The sequence below is a fragment of the Polypterus senegalus genome, chromosome 4, assembly GCF_016835505.1.
Source record: "Polypterus senegalus isolate Bchr_013 chromosome 4, ASM1683550v1, whole genome shotgun sequence".
Taxonomy (NCBI): domain Eukaryota; kingdom Metazoa; phylum Chordata; class Cladistia; order Polypteriformes; family Polypteridae; genus Polypterus; species Polypterus senegalus.
Window position 1 is genome coordinate 18,967,900 of NC_053157.1, and position 18,320 is coordinate 18,986,219.

Here is an 18,320-nt window from a genome sequence, read left to right on the forward strand (position 1 = left end):
AGGCCAAAAGTTTGGACACACCTCCTCATTCAATGCGTTTTCTTTATTTTCTTGACCATTTACATTGGTAGATTCTCACTGAAGGCATCAAAACTATGAATGAACACATGTGGAGTTATGTACTTAACAAAAAAAGGTGAAATAACTGAAAACATGTTTTATATTCTAGTTTCTTCAAAATAGCCACCCTTTGCTCTGATTACTGCGTTGCACACTCTTGGCATTCTCTCGATGAGCTTCAACAGGTAGTCACCTGAAATAAAACCATTTGACTACCTGTTGAATGGTCATGAAAATAAAGAAAACACATTGAATGAGGAGGTGTGTCCAAACTTTTGGCCTGTACTGTATATATATATATATATACACACGTGGGTCCTCAGGTTATAACATCTTGACATACGACGTTTCGGGTTTACAATGCTCACTCCCATAAAAACTTAAAAAAATTTAGACGTGAGTGTTTCAGCTTATGCCGTTAGCATTGTAGTTACAGACAGCGTGGGCGAACTAGTTTGGTTGCACGCAGCAGAAGAATACGCAGTAACACAGCGTATGTGTGAGGGAGTTGGTGAAGTAGTTTGGTTGTGCACAGCACAAGTGTTCTGTTTGTGTTGCTTTGTTTGGCGACCTTGTGGCCCTTATCATATCTCCTAAATGAAAGTCTCAGATGGTAGTGTTTCGAAGAAGATGAAAGCCATGGCAATGGAAGTGAAATTAGACATTGTAAAGAGATCAGAAAGAATAAAGGTAAGGAATTTTTTTTACACTCATTTTTTGTCATTTTTTTCTACTACAGTACAGTGTACAGTATATTTATGTCCTTTTCCTTTTTCTGTGGCTTAGTTGTGTTTTTATGTTCTAGATTATGATTTTGCAAATGTGTTAGGATAGGTAAATAACTTAGGGTAGGGTGTGTTTTGACTTACACCAAAATTTGGGTTACATCACTCTTGTAGGAACAGAACTGTGTCGTAACCCGATGACCCCCTGTATGTATGTATGTATGTGTATATATATATATATATATATATATATATATATATATATACAGTGGTGTGAAAACTATTTGCCCCATTCCTGATTTCTTATTCTTTTGCATGTTTGTCACACAAAATGTTTCTGATCATCAAACACATTTAACTATTAGTCAAATATAACACAAGTAAACACAAAATGCAGTTTTTAAATGATGGTTTTTATTATTTAGGGAGAAAAAAATCCAAACCTACATGGCCCTGTGTGAAAAGTAATTGCCCCTGAACCTAATAACTGGTTGGGCCACCCTTAGCAGCAATAACTGCAATCAAGCGTTTGCGATAACTTGCAATGAGTCTTTTACAGCGCTCTGGAGGAATTTTGGCCCACTCATCTTTGCAGAATTGTTGTAATTCAGCTTTATTTGAGGGTTTTCTAGCATGAACCGCCTTTTTAAGGTCATGCCAGAGCATCCCAATTGGATTCAGGTCAGGACTTTGACTAGGCCACTCCAAAGTCTTCATTTTGTTTTTCTTCAGCCATTCAGAAGTGGATTTGCTGGTGTGTTTTGGGTCATTGTCCTGTTGCAGCACCCAAGATCGCTTCAGCTTGAGTTGACGAGCAGATGGCGGACATTCTCCTTCAGGATTTTTTGGTAGACAGTAGAATTCATGGTTCCATCTATCACTGCAAGCCTTCCAGGTCCTGAAGCAGCAAAACAACCCCAGACCATCACACTACCACCACCATATTTTACTATTGGTATGATATTCTTTTTCTGAAATGCTGTGTTCCTTTAACGCCAGATGTAACGGGACATTTGCCTTCCAAAAAATTCAACTTTTGTCTCATCAGTCCACAAGGTATTTTCCCAAAAGTCTTGGCAATCATTGAGATGTTTCTTAGCAAAATTGAGACGAGCCCTAATGTTCTTTTGCTTAACAGTGGTTTGCGTCTTGGAAATCTGCCATGCAGGCCGTTTTTGCCCAGTCTCTTTCTTATGGTGGAGTCATGAACACTGACCTTAATTGAGGCAAGTGAGGCCTGCAGTTCTTTAGACATTGTCCTGGGGTCTTTTGTGACCTCTCGGATGAGTCGTCTCTGCGCTCCTGGGGTAATTTTGGTCGGCCGGCCACTCCTGGGAAGGTTCACCACTGTTCCATGTTTTTGCCATTTGTGGATAATGGCTCTCACTGTGGTTTGCTGGAGTCCCAAAGCTTTAGAAATGGCTTTATAACCTTTACCAGACTGATAAATCTCAATTACTTCTGTTCTCATTTGTTCCTGAATTTCTTTGGATCTTGGCATGATGTCTAGCTTTTGAGGTGCTTTTGGTCTACTTCTCTGTGTCAGGCAGCTCCTATTTAAGTGATTTCTTGATTGAAACAGGTGTGGCAGTAATCAGGCCTGGGGTGGCTACGAAATTGAACTCAGGTGTGATACACCACAGTTAGGTTATTTTTAACAAGGGGCAATTACTTTTCACACAGGGCCATGTAGGTTTGGATTTTTTCACCCTAGATAATAAAACCATCATTTAAAACTGCATTTTGTGTTTACTTGTGTTATATTTGACTAATGGTTAAATGTGTTTGATGATCAGAAACATTTTGTGTGACAAACATGCAAAAGAATAAGAAATCAGGAAGGGGCAAATAGTTTTTCACACCACTGTGTATATATATATATATATATATATATATATATATATATATATATATATATATATATATATATATATATATACACACACACATATCTAGAGAGTGAGAGAAATATAGATATTATTGTGGTTCTTTTGATCGTCTATGTCTTCTATACAATATATTACCAGTACTGTCCCCTGTGGCATTGCTGCAGTTTTGATTGTTCTGTACTAGTGGGACTAACAGTACCTTACTTTGTATTGTAAAGGATAATGAGAATAAATTTATTTGAAATGAGAATGAATTGAAAATATTCACTGCTGCAATGATCATTTCTCCACCATGCTGAACTGAAAGAATACTGTCTGTTTTCCCCATGTGTAAAAATTGAATTGGTTGTCAATTATTTCATTGTATTGCTACTACCACAAATACCCAGCTATGCTCTGGTATCTTTAAAAATTGATATTTCTGTTAGCAGTGGGAAAAGCTTTACTGAACAGAATAATGTGGCAAATTTGTATCATTATGTTTTCAAATTAAACATCAACACCGTCAAATTCATTGGTAAACTATATCCAGTTTTTCTGCATTTGGAAATTAGATTTCAAAATTATTTTGAACTTTTGATTTATTTTGAAGTAATGGACATCTTTATATTAGCAGGCAGACCATTCAACAGCTTTGGGGCCCTGAAAGTTAAACCTTGACCTCCCATTGTTATTTTATTAATCATTGGAATCATTACACTGGTATACTGGTGATTTTGGTGCCAACGATATCTGAACGGTTTTATATTAAGTTTATGGTGCTGATTAAGAATATGACTTTGGTTTTGCCAGATTGGCTCTAGGTTCTGAGATATCTAATAGTTTATTAATTAACGCAACACGTTTGAAAAGCATTTAAAATTGCAAGAATATTTTTATTTTAGTTACAACTAGTAAGTAAACAGTCTAACATCATACAAAAAAGAAATTAAAAATATCTAACAGTGACAGGAAAAAGTTATGTATGATTTGATTAATTAAGACAATTTTAATTAGTTATTAATTGTTATTAATGTCGATGCTTCAAAAAATGCTGTTTATGCGATTCCTTTTATGTGTGTCATCAGGACAATCACGTTGGAGACTCCAACAGTAGTCTGCCATCATGTGTATGTCCCATCTGCCTTGATATCTCTCCTCCATCACCTTTATATCCTGGTGGAACCTCTTGCCTTGCTCTTCATTGAAGTCTCCAAGGTTATCTGGAAATCTGTTTAAATGGCTATGGAGTTAGTGCATCTTTATGCTCATATTAACTCCCAAATTTCTGAAGTTAGCAAGCATATCTTGCACCAATTCTTCATAATTGTCTGCTCTGTGATTACTGAAGTAGTTCTTCATTTCAGAGACAAAACTCTTCCAGGCAGAAGCCTCAGTGTCATTCATGCATTTGGTAAAACTGGAATCGTTCATGAGTTTACAAATCTGAGGACCATCAAAGATTCTAGCTTTTAGTTTTTCCATGCTCAGTCCAGGGAATGATCTACAAATGTTCTTGAAGCAATTACCCATTTTGTCCAAAGCCCTAACAAATTGCTTCATCAATCCTAGCTTAATATGAAGTGGTGGGAGAATGATTTTGTTCTTGTCCACCAGCGGCTTGTTGATGATATTCGCAGCGCCAACAATCATTTCTTCCCTTGTAGGCCATGACACTTTTGTCCAATGATCTTGCTTTGCCCTAGTATCCCAGAGGCACATGAAGCCAGGGGTATTTTGTGTATCCATATTGCTGTCCAATTAAGACGTTCACCATCTTCAGATCAACACAAATCAACCACTGATGTTCATGATAATGGATTTTCTGTAATTCTGTAATATTCTTCTTTAAGTTTTGTTGAGTGAGCAATGGGAAGAGACGCATAACAGTTACCATTGTGCAAGAGAACACATTTCACGCTTCTAATGGAGCTGTCTATAAAAAGCCGCCAGTCTTCTGGTCGATATTCTGTTAGTCCCATTTGAAGTACAATTCCTGGGATATAATTGCAGTATACAAGTTCTTCCTCTTGGTTGAAATATGGGATAAGCCTCTCTTCTCTTGTCCGATAGGCTGTAATTTTAACTTCCGCCTTTATAAGATTTTGTTCATTAAGTCTGGACGCTAAAAGTTCAGATGCTTGCTTGGACAGATGCAAGTCTCGAATCAGGTCATTGAGTTCTTTTTGGCTTAACGGTTGAGGCATCGAAGAGCTTCCCTCAAATTCACTTCCACTGCTACTACCTGCCATACACTCCTATCCCTGCCTCTCTTCAGAGTCTGAGAGTGGCTGGTTTGGTAGTCTGGGGTATGGGAACGTCATTGCCATGTGGAATAGGTCATCTTGCTGATTCCAAATCAGGATAATCCCACCGAGCTTTCTTGTAACGATTAAAGCCTTTAATCTTTACAATGCAAAAATAGCAATTGTCATGGTGGTTTTTTCGGTTCTCTCCATACCATTGGCACACCAAAGTTTAAACTTTTTCTTTCACCTTTTGTCCACTGTCATAGGTACTCCACACATGTTTTGCAAACCATATGTGGAGCCCAAGGCTTATCCTGGTCTCCAAGCTGTACTCCAAAATAAGCCACGTATACTCAATGCACAAAGTCTGTGATATTTCTTCTTTGTTTTTCAACCGTGTACTCTCCAGAGACGTAGCAGAATACATCAGGATTGTTGATGCAGGCTCTTCTTGATGAAGTCATAATTTTTACATGTATTTATATACTTATTAAGACAGAACTTTTTAGGTATAAACCAAGACTGGGTTGACAAAATTATACTGTAGTCGTCTTCTTTCACAGTTCACAGTTGAATTCTGGCTTCAAAAAGACGCTTTTATAGCATTGTAGGCCTACAAATTGAAATGTAAAATAATTCTATTGGATATTTCATTACCAAAGACACTGTTAAAGAGTCAAAAGACAGACCAAAAGCTATTACATTTGTTATCACACACAAGTCGCAGAGGGGGAATGCATTATTTTCATGGATGTCTATTACTGTATCTCAAAAACTAGAACCAATTCAGCAAAAGTAATGGGATTTTTGAATTCAGCACCCTCAAAATACCCGAAATCCATTCAAAAAACCTTGGCACCTGAAAAAAAAAATGTTTTTGTAGACCTGTGAATCAGGCCATCCTCCTGAGATCTGCTTTGTAAGTAATGATCAGCTCAGATAAGTAAACAGGGCCTTGGCCTTTTAAGGCTTTATATATTAAAAGGAGGATTTTGAAATCTGCCCTCAACTTAACCAGGAGCCAGTGTAACGATTTGAGTACTGCAGTTATGTGTTCCTCTTTTCCTGTTCTTGTAATGATTCTTGCAGCAGCATTTTGAATTAACTGAAGGCTGAATAAAGAACGAGTTGAATAGCCAGCGAACACCATATTGCAGTAATCAGTCTTACTAGTAATAAATGAATGAATTAATTTTTCTGCATCCTGAATGTTTAGAAAACACCTGAATTTTCGAAACCTTTAACATGTTTTGGATAGTTTGTAATGATATGCTAGCGTCGAAGGAAATGTCTCGATTGCGGGCTGATTTGGTAAAACTAATGGTGGTTCCAACCAAGTTAAATAATGACAAAATATACTGTTGTGATAAAGCACGTATAGGTTAGGCAAAAGCCCTCCAAAGTGGGGACAATGTACCCCTGCAGCTACCCAAGTAACCCAAAATGGTTGTCCATTAGGATTTCATCTCCTAATATGCCACCAGAAGGATGGTACCATCCTGTGTTAAAGTGAAATACATGGCCCCCGGAGACTGTTTCCCTTTGACTGTCTGTTATTATGGCCAGCCAGCTGGGTTTCAGTTATTATTAGGGCAAAGAGCCATCTATTCCAGCTGGGATGCCAGCCAACCTCTGTGACAAAACTTATTGTAACATATCTACTCTATATATACTGTATATGAAAATCCTAAGCCTAAAAGTGCAACGATTTTATGTGACGTTTTTATGTCATGTTTTTTGTCACACTTTGAATCGGCTTATTTTAAAACCTACATATATATGTTTGGTATCATTCTTTTCAGAATTTATCGAACTTTAATGTGATATTGTTAGATTTTCAGATTCTTCTTCAGCTTTTAAATTATAAACTAAAATATCAAGAACACATGTCCTGCAAGACGAGACTTTGTGCCAAGACATCTAACCACGCCCGGGGCCAGAAATAAAAGACAAAGAGTAGATGACAATGACAGCTACTGTACAGGCTTTTAAATGTTCAAAGCGCTGTGCGAGATGCAGATCACGTGGCACAGCAGCAGCAGCAGCTGATTGAGCAACGAGGAGCTAAAAAAAAACCTGTATTTGTTTCCCATTGTATCACCATTTAAGTGGGGGTTTTGAAGGAGCAACCCCGTCTCATTGGTGTACGTTCAGCCCCCATCTTGACAATGCGAGCGGCAGAGACGCGAAGTGGCTGCTGTGTAGCGAGCATGGGGTAATCCACTAGTTCAAAAGTGGATAACTAATAAAAGGGATACAAGTCAGTTGGAGCAGCTTGATTGAGTCTGCCTTACAAAGAATTGCCACTAGAACAGCTTAAATAGCAACTCCCTGTGATCCTGTATAGTGACCATCCCACCCAGGCCTTGTTTCTAATAAGATGGGCCCCAGTGCCCTAACACTTTGAAACGGAAACAGCCAGGTAAGTGAAACAGCTGAACATTATTAATCAGAGGTGTTTCACTCTGCCATGTCCAACAAACTTAGAATCTAGATATACAATTTTCAGTCAGCCATATTTTTTGGCTTGAGGAGCTGTTGCCACGTTACGTCCACTTTAACACATTCATCCTGCTTGGCTTTGGTACCATTGTGGCCGCTAACATTATACAAAGTTATCACTCTTTAATTTAATATTGTTTTTTATCAGTATGCTGCTGTTAGAGTATGTGAATTTCCCCTTGGGATTAATAAAGTATCTATCTATCTATCTATCTATCTATCTATCTATCTATCATATAGTGCTTTTCATATCAATCTATCTATCTATCTATCTATCATATAGTGCTTTTCATATCTATCTATCTATCTATCTATCTATCTATATCTATCTATCTATCTATCTATCTGTCTGTCTATCTATCTATCTATCTATCTATCTATCTATCTATCTATCTATCTATCTATCTATCTATCTATCTAATACATACAGCTGAGTTCCCACCTGAGAGAGGACCGACTCAGTGACATTTGCTACATCTGAATAGCTAGAATGGAGCCGAGCCAAATCTACGGCTGCCGTAGCCCTAATCTTCTTAGCCAGCAGGGGGTTTTGTGTTCACTATCACTCTTGATCTTTAAGCCCCCCGAGCTGTCATTATGTGTTATGCTGAGTTCACTTCTTGCCTTTCCACCCTTTTCCAAGATCACACTTGCAGTCGTGTTGTGTTGAAAATGTTGTGCCAGGCTCCACTATGACTGCTGCATAATTGCCATATGTTTGTGATTATATTCACCCCTTGAAAAATGAACGAAACAAACATCGTCAAGCACTCGGTGATAAAGAAGCCTTTACAGGAAGTCATTTCAGTGGGTATGCCAAATGGTTCAATTTGCTCTTGTATCTGACAGCTGTCCCTTCTTTTTACTTTGCAGCTGCTTTGGTGCAGGCATCACTGAACATACCTGAAGCAAAGTCCAGTTGCCCTCTTGGATATTTCCCATGTGGGAACCTCACAAAATGCCTGCCTCAGCTTCTTCACTGCAATGGTATCGATAACTGCGGCAATCACGCTGATGAAGAAAACTGTGGTGAATATTCATGTTATGTAAATTAAGCAAATTCTAAAATGTATGCTTTTAAACTCCTGTTTAATATCTGCTTATAGCTGTGTACATTAACAAAAGAATGGATGCCTTTATGCCTAGTGGTTTTCCTAATGGTTCAAAATCTAATCTGTATTTTTTTTTTTAATTTGTAAGGGTACTTATACAGTGGGCCGGCATGGTGGCGCAGTGGTAGCGCTGTTGCCTCACAGTAAGGAGACCTGGGTTCGCTTCCCTGTGTGGAGTTTGCATGTTTTCCCTATGTCTGTGTGGGTTTCCTCCGTGTGCTCCGGTTTCTTCCCAGGATAGGCGATTCTAACTTGTCTCTAGTGTGTGCTTGGTGTGTGTGTGTGCACTCTGCGGTGGGCTGGCACCCTGCCCAGGATTTGTTCCTGCCTTGCACCCTGTGTTGCCATGGAGTGGCTCCAGCAGACCCCCGTGACCCTGTAGTTAGTATATAGCGGGTTGGATAATGGATGAATGGATGACTGTACTCATTAGGCCACTTAAATCTGTTTGATCATTTAACAGCATTATGACCTGTGAGTGTACTTTGTTGACTGAAACAAAACTTGCATTGAAATATGTGTACGCCAGCATTTGTGGACTTTCAACAGAAAAAAAATGGAAATTGTACTAATATTATATTAAGAGCCAGAACTAAATAAAATAAAAGCTGAAATTTTAAACACAGAACTAAATAAAAATAAAAATTGTTGACTCCACTGAAAACTAGAATGAAATAAAAATACATTTTATAAAATGAAATTAAAACTAAAATGAATATCAGAACTGAAATATCACTGGTGTTGTCGTGCCTCACTGCTCCTGCACTTGGTCTGTTTCACTGTGCAATAACAAAGAAGTTTGTTCTGTTGTATTGTATTGTATTGTATTGTATTTCCGAGTTGGCCATCCATCTCCATGAAGACGATTACTTTTGTTCCTTTTTGTGTGTTTTATTTACCCCATTTTTTGACACCCATTGCATGCCCAACATGCCTGGAAGGGGGTGCCTGTCTCTGAATTGCCTTTCCCAAGATTTCTTCTTTTTCTCCCTCCAGGGTTTTTTTTTTGTTTTTTTTTTTTGGAAGTCTTCATAGGGTGTCAAGGCTATAGGGGGCTTTCAAACAACAGGGAATATTAAAATCCACTGAGGCATTCCTTGGATTATTTTGGGCTATACAAGAAATAAATTGTTGTTGTTGATTCATTTTAAACATGGCTCTTTCACAATGTTCAGAAAGATAGAACGAAAGAAAAAAAATATATATATATATATATATATATATATATATGCATGTGCTGGGCCAGTTTACTAAAAGATTTCAAAGTTACAGACACAGGAATTTATTTTTCTTAAACAGTTAAAGCCAATCCTGTACAACAGCGCAAAAGAAGAAGGGTTTCAGTGAATGTAAATTCTAAAAGACAAAAAGAACAAGCAAAGACAAAAGATTAACTATTGTGAAAAAACAACGTGTTTTTTTTGGTTTTTTTTTAACTCACAGCACACACATAACAGGTGCAGACAGGGGACACCATTGAGTTTCAGCTGTTTAAACTGAATTTACATCGCTTGTAGTGATGAACGATCACCAAAGTGTTCGGCCTGAACACATCGCGATGTTCGTGTGCTCTACAATGTAAGTCACTGAGAGACAACCAGGCACCCCCTGCTCTGAAGAGGGGAGGGTGCCTGATCCATTGGAAAAGGTCAGAAAGTGACAGAAACACCACCCAAATGCTCCAGGAACAGCATGGGGACGATGTCTGGATGCATCTTGGACTCCTAAGTCGCTGCTGGGAACCAGTTTGTCCGAGTTGTACGCCACTTTTACAGACTGACAAAAACACGCTAAAAAAAAACCCAAAAAAATCAATTTTACAGGAAAAATGACGCTCTAAAACATTATATGCCAGTGACTGCCTGCAGGTGAGCTGACGCTCTAAAACATTGTCGGGCAACTGGTGGAAACTTTTGTAAAATATTTAAAATTGCTAGTGTTTTTGAACTTTTGGTTGATTAAAAAGATAATGTTTAAAAAAAAAAAAATATGTTGGAAAAACAGATAACGGAACACTTACGGAAATGAAGTCTAAGAAACGCGAGAGACTTCAAATGATCGACAAGGAAATGCGCGTCTGTCTTTCGAAAATTGATCCTCGCATCAATCTCATATGTGCTGAAAAACAATCTCAGCGTACACATTAATTAAATTTAAGATTTATCCTTTGATTCCTTTATTAATTAAATGTCTTTCAAACTTGTAAAATTAACTGTTTTCATTGGCGACTGTCCATAGATTGTGTCGTCACGACTCAAGTGCGCCGCAAAAGAAAATTTTTGGACTTAGTGCGCCGCAACTTGAAAAAGGTTGCCTTTCACTGCTCTAAAACATGATATGGGAGTGCCTGCAGGTGAGCTAACGCTCTAAAACATTATATGCAAGTGCATGCGGTTTAGCACCCGATGACGTGTTCCGGCCAGCCAATCACTGTAATGCCAGCACCTGACATGGCTACTGGCATTACAGTGAGGGCAGTACTTACCTGCCCCTTGATTGGCTGTCTCCAACCCACAAAACGTGCAGGGCGGAGACTCGAGCATGGCGCACGAGCTGCTCGTTCGAGTAGCGGCATGCTCCGAGCATAGTGATGCTTGAGTCAAACACATTTTCGGCCGAACACGCTCGCTCATCACTAATCGCTTGACCTGCTATTAAGTTTTATTTTACTTAATGATCTTTCATACATTATTTACAACTCCTTGTTCCAAATTACCCGTGGCAGTGGTACCTAAACTCAGTCCTGTAGACCCCCCACCCCCAAACCCCCGATGGCTGCAGGTTTTAGTTCCAACCAACTTCTTTTTTAATTGGACTCCTAGCTTAGTTAAGTGAGCTGAAATTTCCTAGTTTGTTTTTTGGAGACAATGTAGAAATTACAAAACTAAGTTTGGTAAATTTCAATTAAAATGTACTATCTAGTTATATGGGAATAATATTTTTCATTTTTTTTTATCATCCTGATTTTCATTCTGCATTTCTAAGCGTTCTGATTATTTAATCCATTATTTACTCACTAGTGGGTCTGACGCTGAAGGAGCTGTAGTCTTTCATTATTCTGCATTGTTTGCCCCAGTGTCTGCTCTGCTTGTTTTTAATTGTCATTATTAAGATGCAATAAAGGAAGCAAACTACACAGAAAAAGGGAAAAATAATAGTAAACGACAAAAAAGATTTAAGCATTTAAAGCTAGAGCAGAAATATAAATATTTCAAAATGTCTTATAAGTCGGGTGAAATGACAACTTTTATTGGCTAACTAAAGGTGTTATTTCAGCATTTGTAATCTATTTAGTCAGTCATTGTCCAACCCGCTATATTCTAACACAGGGTCACGGGGGTCTGCTGGAGCCAAAGCCAGCCAACACAGGTTGCAAGGCAGGGACAAATCCCCAGGCAGGGTGCCAGCCCACCTCAGGGCACACACACACACACACACACACACACCAAGCACACACGAGGGACAATTTAGAATCGCCAATACACCTAACCTGCATGTCTTTGGACTGTGGGAGGAAACCCACACAGACACGCACGGGGAGAACATACGAACCCTGGTGTCCTTACTGCGAGGCAGCAGTGATGCCACTGCGCCACCGTGCTGCCCTGTAATCTATTTAGCTAATAAAATGTGTCATTTCACCCAACTTTCTCCTGTATCAATCTATGGCTAACACGGTACAACACTCTGCTGTTATAAGTCGGGCAGCATGGTGGTGCAGTGGTAGTGCTGCTGCCACGCATTAAGGAGACCTGGGTTCACTTCCCGGGTCGAGTTTGCATGTTCTCCCCGTGTCTGTGTGGGTTTCTTCCGGGTGCTCCAGTGTCCTCCCACAGTCCAAAGACATGCAGGTTAGGTGCATTGGTGATCCTAAATTGTCCCGTGCGTGTGCCCTGCAGTGGGCTGGCACCCTGCCCCGTATTTGTCCCTGCTTTGCGCCCTGGGATTGGCTCCAGCGGGACCTTGTGTTAGGATATAGTGGGTTGGAAAATGACTGACTACCTTATAATTGCATAAATTATATTGCTGTGCGTTTCTGAATGCAGTATCAAAGAGAAGAGAAAAAAGATCCACTAATTAAACGAGATCAGTTATTATCAGTTATTATCACTAATCATGAATCTGGTTGTAACAAAACCTGCAGCCACAGTGACTCTGCAGGACTGAGTTTGGGAAGCAGTGCCGCAGGGAATTCCATCTTTTCTCTCTTAATAATTTGCTATTTTATTATCTTTAAAACATGCTTAAAATAAAAACTCAGCTCTTTTAATCTTTCCACTATCTTTTAGACTTTCCTTATTCTTGCTCATAGTTATTTTCACAATAGCAGGCATTTTTATTTGCTAAGAGAAAACAAAAAAAAAATCCGAAAGCAAAAGTAAAAATAGATAAAATGAAAGTAAAAAAAATAAAAAACACATCAGCAGGTTTAGTCATTAACCAGTTTTCACACTCTGGACCCTTTTGTCCAGCTACTAATAAACTTTAACGTCAGTGTTAGGTTTGAATATTCAATGGATGGTCTGAAAATCACCTTATGGGAAGGATTTAGAAGTCGTAGTGACAATGTTCAGGAGCCATTAAGAAGACTAACAGAATGTCAGGTTATATAGCGCCTTGATGTGTGGAGTGCAAGTCCCAGGATGTTCTGCTCCAGCTTTATAACACACTGGTGAGGCCTCATCTGGAGTACTGGGTGCAGTTTTGGTCTCCATAAAGGACATAGCAAAACAAGAAAAGGTCAAGAGAAGAGCGACTCGGCTGATTCAGGGCTACAGGGGACGAGTTATGAGGAAAGAATAAAAGAGCTGAGCCTTTAGAGTTTAAAAAAAAGAAGATTAAGAGGAGACCTGAGTGAAGTGTTTACAATTATGAAAGGAATTAGTCCAGTGGATTGATACTGTTATTTTAAAATTAGTTCGTCAAAAATACGGGGACACAGCTGGAAACTTGTTAAGGGTAAATTTCACACAAACATTAGGAAGTTTTTCTTTACACAAAGAACGATAGACACTTGGAATAAGCGACCAAGTAGTGTGGTAGACATTAAGACGTTAGGGACTTTCAAAACTCGACTTAAGGGATTTAAGTGGATAGGACTGGTGAGCTTTGTTGGGCTGCATGTCCTGTTCTCCTCCAGATTGTTCTAATGTTTTATAAAGGCTATAGAAATGACAAAGCTAACAATAAATTAAAATTTCAGAGATATGGACATCTAGCTCCTTCTTTGGAAACGTTTTCTTTGTGTGCCTTCATTCACCTAATTTAAGCTACTTAGTGATGCATTCCAAAAATGTACAAATGTGCTTTAATCTGTTCCTAATTATCACCTTTGAACTCTTACTATTTAATATTTAAGTTTCTCTTCACTTCAGTCTTTAAACGTAGCTTCATTTTATCTCTTGTGAAAGATGCAGCACAGTTCCAGCTCTTGTAGTAATCGTTACTCATAATTAGGCAGTCTATGGACAGTAGTCATTAATCACAGTTTAGTTGACCATGTCTCAGTGTTGTAAAGCATGGTTTGTAAAGCTTTATTTGTGAAAAATAATGTCTTTTTAATTGTGTACCATTAACCTCTGATCTGTTGTAATATCTTACTTCACTTTAGTTTATTGCCACAATAATGCCACTTGAATAGGATTTGATTAAGTGAAGTGTTTAAATAAAAACATGAATACAAGCACACAATTTAAGGACAGTGGTAATAAATATTACCGAACAGCCCACAACCAGCCAATTTTTAAAAAAATATTTGAGATATAATGTTGTAAAGAAGGTTAGAGTCATAAATCAGGAAAACTTGGTTTGCTGAAGAGAAATAAACACGTCAGAGGGAGAAGGAACATTAGGAGCTGCACCATTAGGGACCATCTCACTGGTGATCCTATCACCGGTCACAATGAGATAGAAATGGACAGTCCAGACCTTCTATGCTTTAATGATATGAGGAGGTGGTGTTGTGCAGAAAAACTTAAACTTAAACTTTTTAATCTAAGGATCAAGAAAAGAAAATTAGTGCCTTACTGGGACCCAAAAAAGTGTATTATTACCATAATGACAACGGGGCCAATCATAGGCAAGATACAATGGCCGCTGAAGAAGACCAGCCCAGCTGCAGACAGACACTGAGACTTACAATGTCCTAAGGCACACTCTTTTATTTTGTGTTTCTTCTACAGCACACAGCAGAGTGCACCAAACAGCCCAAACTCACAGTCCTTTCTTTTCCTTTTCCACCTTCACTCCTCTCCAGCAAGCTCTGTCCTCTGCCACCTGACTCCGGCTCCCCGAACGGAGTGAGGAGGCCCCTTTAATGTTGCACCAGGATGTGCTCCAGGCGCGCCCTGATGAACCTCCTGCAGCACTTCCTGGTGTGGTGGAAGTGGTGTATGGGCACCCGGAAGCACTACAGGTGCATTTGGTTCCTGTTACGGCAGCACTTGCTGGTGTATTGGAAGTGCTGCCATCCAGGACTCCGGGATCGTCCAAGTGTGCCCTGGCAGTGGCCAGGGACCCCCAACAGCCTTGAGCTTTCAAGCTTCCAATCCATAGCCCTGATGTAATCCAGGGGGGCTGCCCTCTTGCGCCCCAGGGAAGATATTACCCCTCTCCCGGTCCTTCCTTTCTACAGGCGTCCCACTGGGGCAAGGTCCCCGGTCGTCTGCCACACCGTATAATAAAAAACATCTTTCAAGCATCTTTCTCACATGAATATTGTTAAAAGACAAAAGTGTAAAGCAAACGTATCTACTATATAATAAAACACTAAAGTCTGCGTGTCCAGTCCTTCAGTGTAATCTGATTGATTAGTTTGGCTTTGGTGACTCATTCGAAAGAGGAAGTGCGAGTGTGAGACGCACAAGGAGGAGTAAAGACTGTGGAACGACAGCCCCCGGACACAGACAGACAGATGCCGAATGTCCAAAACACACACGTTTATTACAAACAACAACACCACAATGCCTTCTTTTCTTTCTTTCTTTCTCCTCAAATCCTTCTGCCGCCTCTACTCCTCTCCCCACAAACTCTGACTTCCTCCTCCCGACTCCGGCTCCTCTGCTGGAGAGAGGCAGCCCCTTTTATGCAGTACCTGGAGGTACTTTGTGACGATCTTCCAGCAGCACTTCCTGGTGTGGCGGAAGGGCCGCATGAGCACCCGGAAGGAATTCCAGGGACACCTGGAGCACTTCCAAGTGTGGCATTAGTGCTGCCATCCAGGGTTTCACAATCACCCGGGCACCACGGGCCCCAACAGGGATAAGCTTCCCAGCTCTGTTCCAGTGGTCCCAATGCAGACCAGCCATCTGCCACAAGACGCATGCTGAGGGAGTCATCTTCAAAGACAGAATGTATAAAACCAGACAAGGGGTGAGAAAGGCGCCTCAAACATAATGACAGAGTCTGAGAAGCAGGCTTTACAGGAACGCGCTCGAAAAAGGAAGCACTGGGTGAAGAGACGTCAGACATAGCGAATATGTAGGAAAGGCACCCAAAGTACATGTAGGCCAAGAGACAGCAAATATTTTAAAATTTGTTAATGAAGCAGGAAATAGATTCCTGAGGTACATCACTGCCAGTGTTAATTTTAGTGTAAGATTAGAGAAAAAAAATTCTTTGCAATGGATGTGGTGTGAGAATGTGATGATTTTTGAAAGGATAATATAAATGGTCACTTAATTCTTCATGCTAGATAAGGAATAAATTAGCCAAAATATAATTATTTGATGCAGTTTATTGATCTTGTCTTCTTTTTCTACATAACATTTTTAAAATAACCTCTACCACTAAAAATGCAATGTTTGCAAACAGTACCAGTTTTCATTTCAACAATTCAATAAACTGACTTAAAAAGAAAAGGGCAAAACTATTCCAAAAATAGCAAAACTATTCGTAAAAAAATGAATGCACTATTTGTATTTTATATGGTTATTAGTATAAATTTTCATAAAAACACACATCCTTCACACTACCAGTAGATTGAAAACTATTGAACCACTTTAAAATAGTGTTACAAAATACAATACAATACAATTTATTTTTTGTATAGCCCAAAATCACACAAGGAGTGCCGCAATGGGCTTTAACAGGCCCTGCCTCTTGACAGCCCCCCGGCCTTGACTCTCTAAGAAGACAAGGAAAAACTTGTAGGGAAAAAATGGAAGAAACCTTGGGAAAGGCAGTTCAAAGAGAGACCCCTTTCCAGGTAGGTTGGGCGTGCAGTGAGTGTCAAAAAGAAGAGGGTCAGTACAATACAATACACAGAACAGAGCAAATCATCAATACAGTATAAAATACAAATTATACAAGTACGGAGTAGAATTTAACAGTAGATGATATTACATTATGTGTAATATTATGATTTGGATTTGTTCAGAGTCCTGGAGACCTCAGCCATCAAGCTGCCTCCCCCATTCAGCCATCCCACAGCTGAAACAGCGCTAATCCGATGAAAGGACCCCTCTTTCCCACGATTCCTGCAATCCTCCATCAGAGATGACTTTACCTTAGGCAGGCAAAACAACTTGGCAGGTGGGCCGCAGCACCAAGTGTCACATTTGAGTACAGAGAAGAGAAACAGAATAGGTGAGGGTTAGTAACAAATTATAACTATCATGTTACTTATGTTTTAGTGCTAATGACTAACAACAGAGATGCAGTCTGTACAGTTAATCAGCAGCTCTAGTCAGGGTGTGCTGAACTGAAGTAGTGAGTCTTCAGCCGAGATTTGAAAGCTGAGACTGAAGGGGCATCTCTTATAGTAGCAGGCAGACCACTCCATAGTTTAGGGGCCCTGTAACTAAAAGCTCGACCTCCCATTATTATTTTATCAATCGTTGGAATCATAAGCAGGCCGGCGTCTTGAGATCTTAATGTGCGCTCAGGTTTGTAAGTCATGATAAGTTCAGACAAGTAAGCCGGACCTCGGCCATTTAATGCTTAATATGTTAACAGGAGGATTTTGAAATATGCCGTAAACTTAACTGGGAGCCAGTGTAAGGATTTAAGAAGAGTTATGTGTTCCTATTTTCTTGTTCTTGTAATAATTCTTGTAGCAGCATTTTGGACTAACTGGAGGCTGTATAAAGAAGAGTTTGAACATCCAGTGAACACTGCATTGCAGTAATCAATCCTACTAGAAATAAATGCATGAATTCATTTCTCAGAATCCTGTTTATTTAGAAAGCGCCTTAATTTCCCAACATTTTTAAGATGGAAGAAACAAGTTTTGGACATCTTTGTAATATGTGCTTTAAATTACATGCTAGAGTCAAAGAGAACTCCGAGATTGCAGGCTGATTCAGTAAAATTAATTGGGATTCCAACTGAGTTAAATGATGACAGAATATTGTTGTGATCAGCATCATTCCCTCCAACAATTAACATCTCTGTTTTATCCGTGTTTAAAGACAAGCAGTTCTCATACATCCACGGCTTTAATTCACTAACACAGCTGTTAGTTTTGGGATTCTTTGTTCTCTACACAGACTCAAGGCCATGCCAGAGGCATTAAAGCAGTCCCAAAATATAAATGAGCTTCCTCCATGTTTCACAGTGTGGTGTTCATATTTTGTTTTTTTGTCTGTGGACATAGAGCTGATATGACATGCCATAAAGCTCCATTCTCATCAGTCCAAAGGACATTCTCCCAGAAGCATTGTGGCTTGTCAATGTGCATTTTAGGAAATTCCATTCTGGCTTCTTTCAACAGCGGAATCCTCCTGGATCTTCTTCCATTGAACCCACTGTCTCTAACAAAGAGGTGGAAAGTGCAATCAGACACTGATGGACCTTGAACTTGGC

At 39.5% G+C, this 18,320-nt stretch overlaps 1 protein-coding gene across 1 annotated transcript in view; it reads left to right on the forward strand.

The window, feature by feature from the left end:
- rxfp1 (relaxin family peptide receptor 1) overlaps positions 1 to 18,320 on the forward strand; it is a 176,199-nt gene that overhangs the window by 12,965 nt on the left and 144,914 nt on the right. The window contains exon 2 of the mRNA XM_039752700.1: positions 8,278 to 8,433. Coding sequence (XP_039608634.1) covers positions 8,278 to 8,433 — 156 coding nt within the window. The remainder of the gene's footprint in view (positions 1 to 8,277; positions 8,434 to 18,320) is intronic.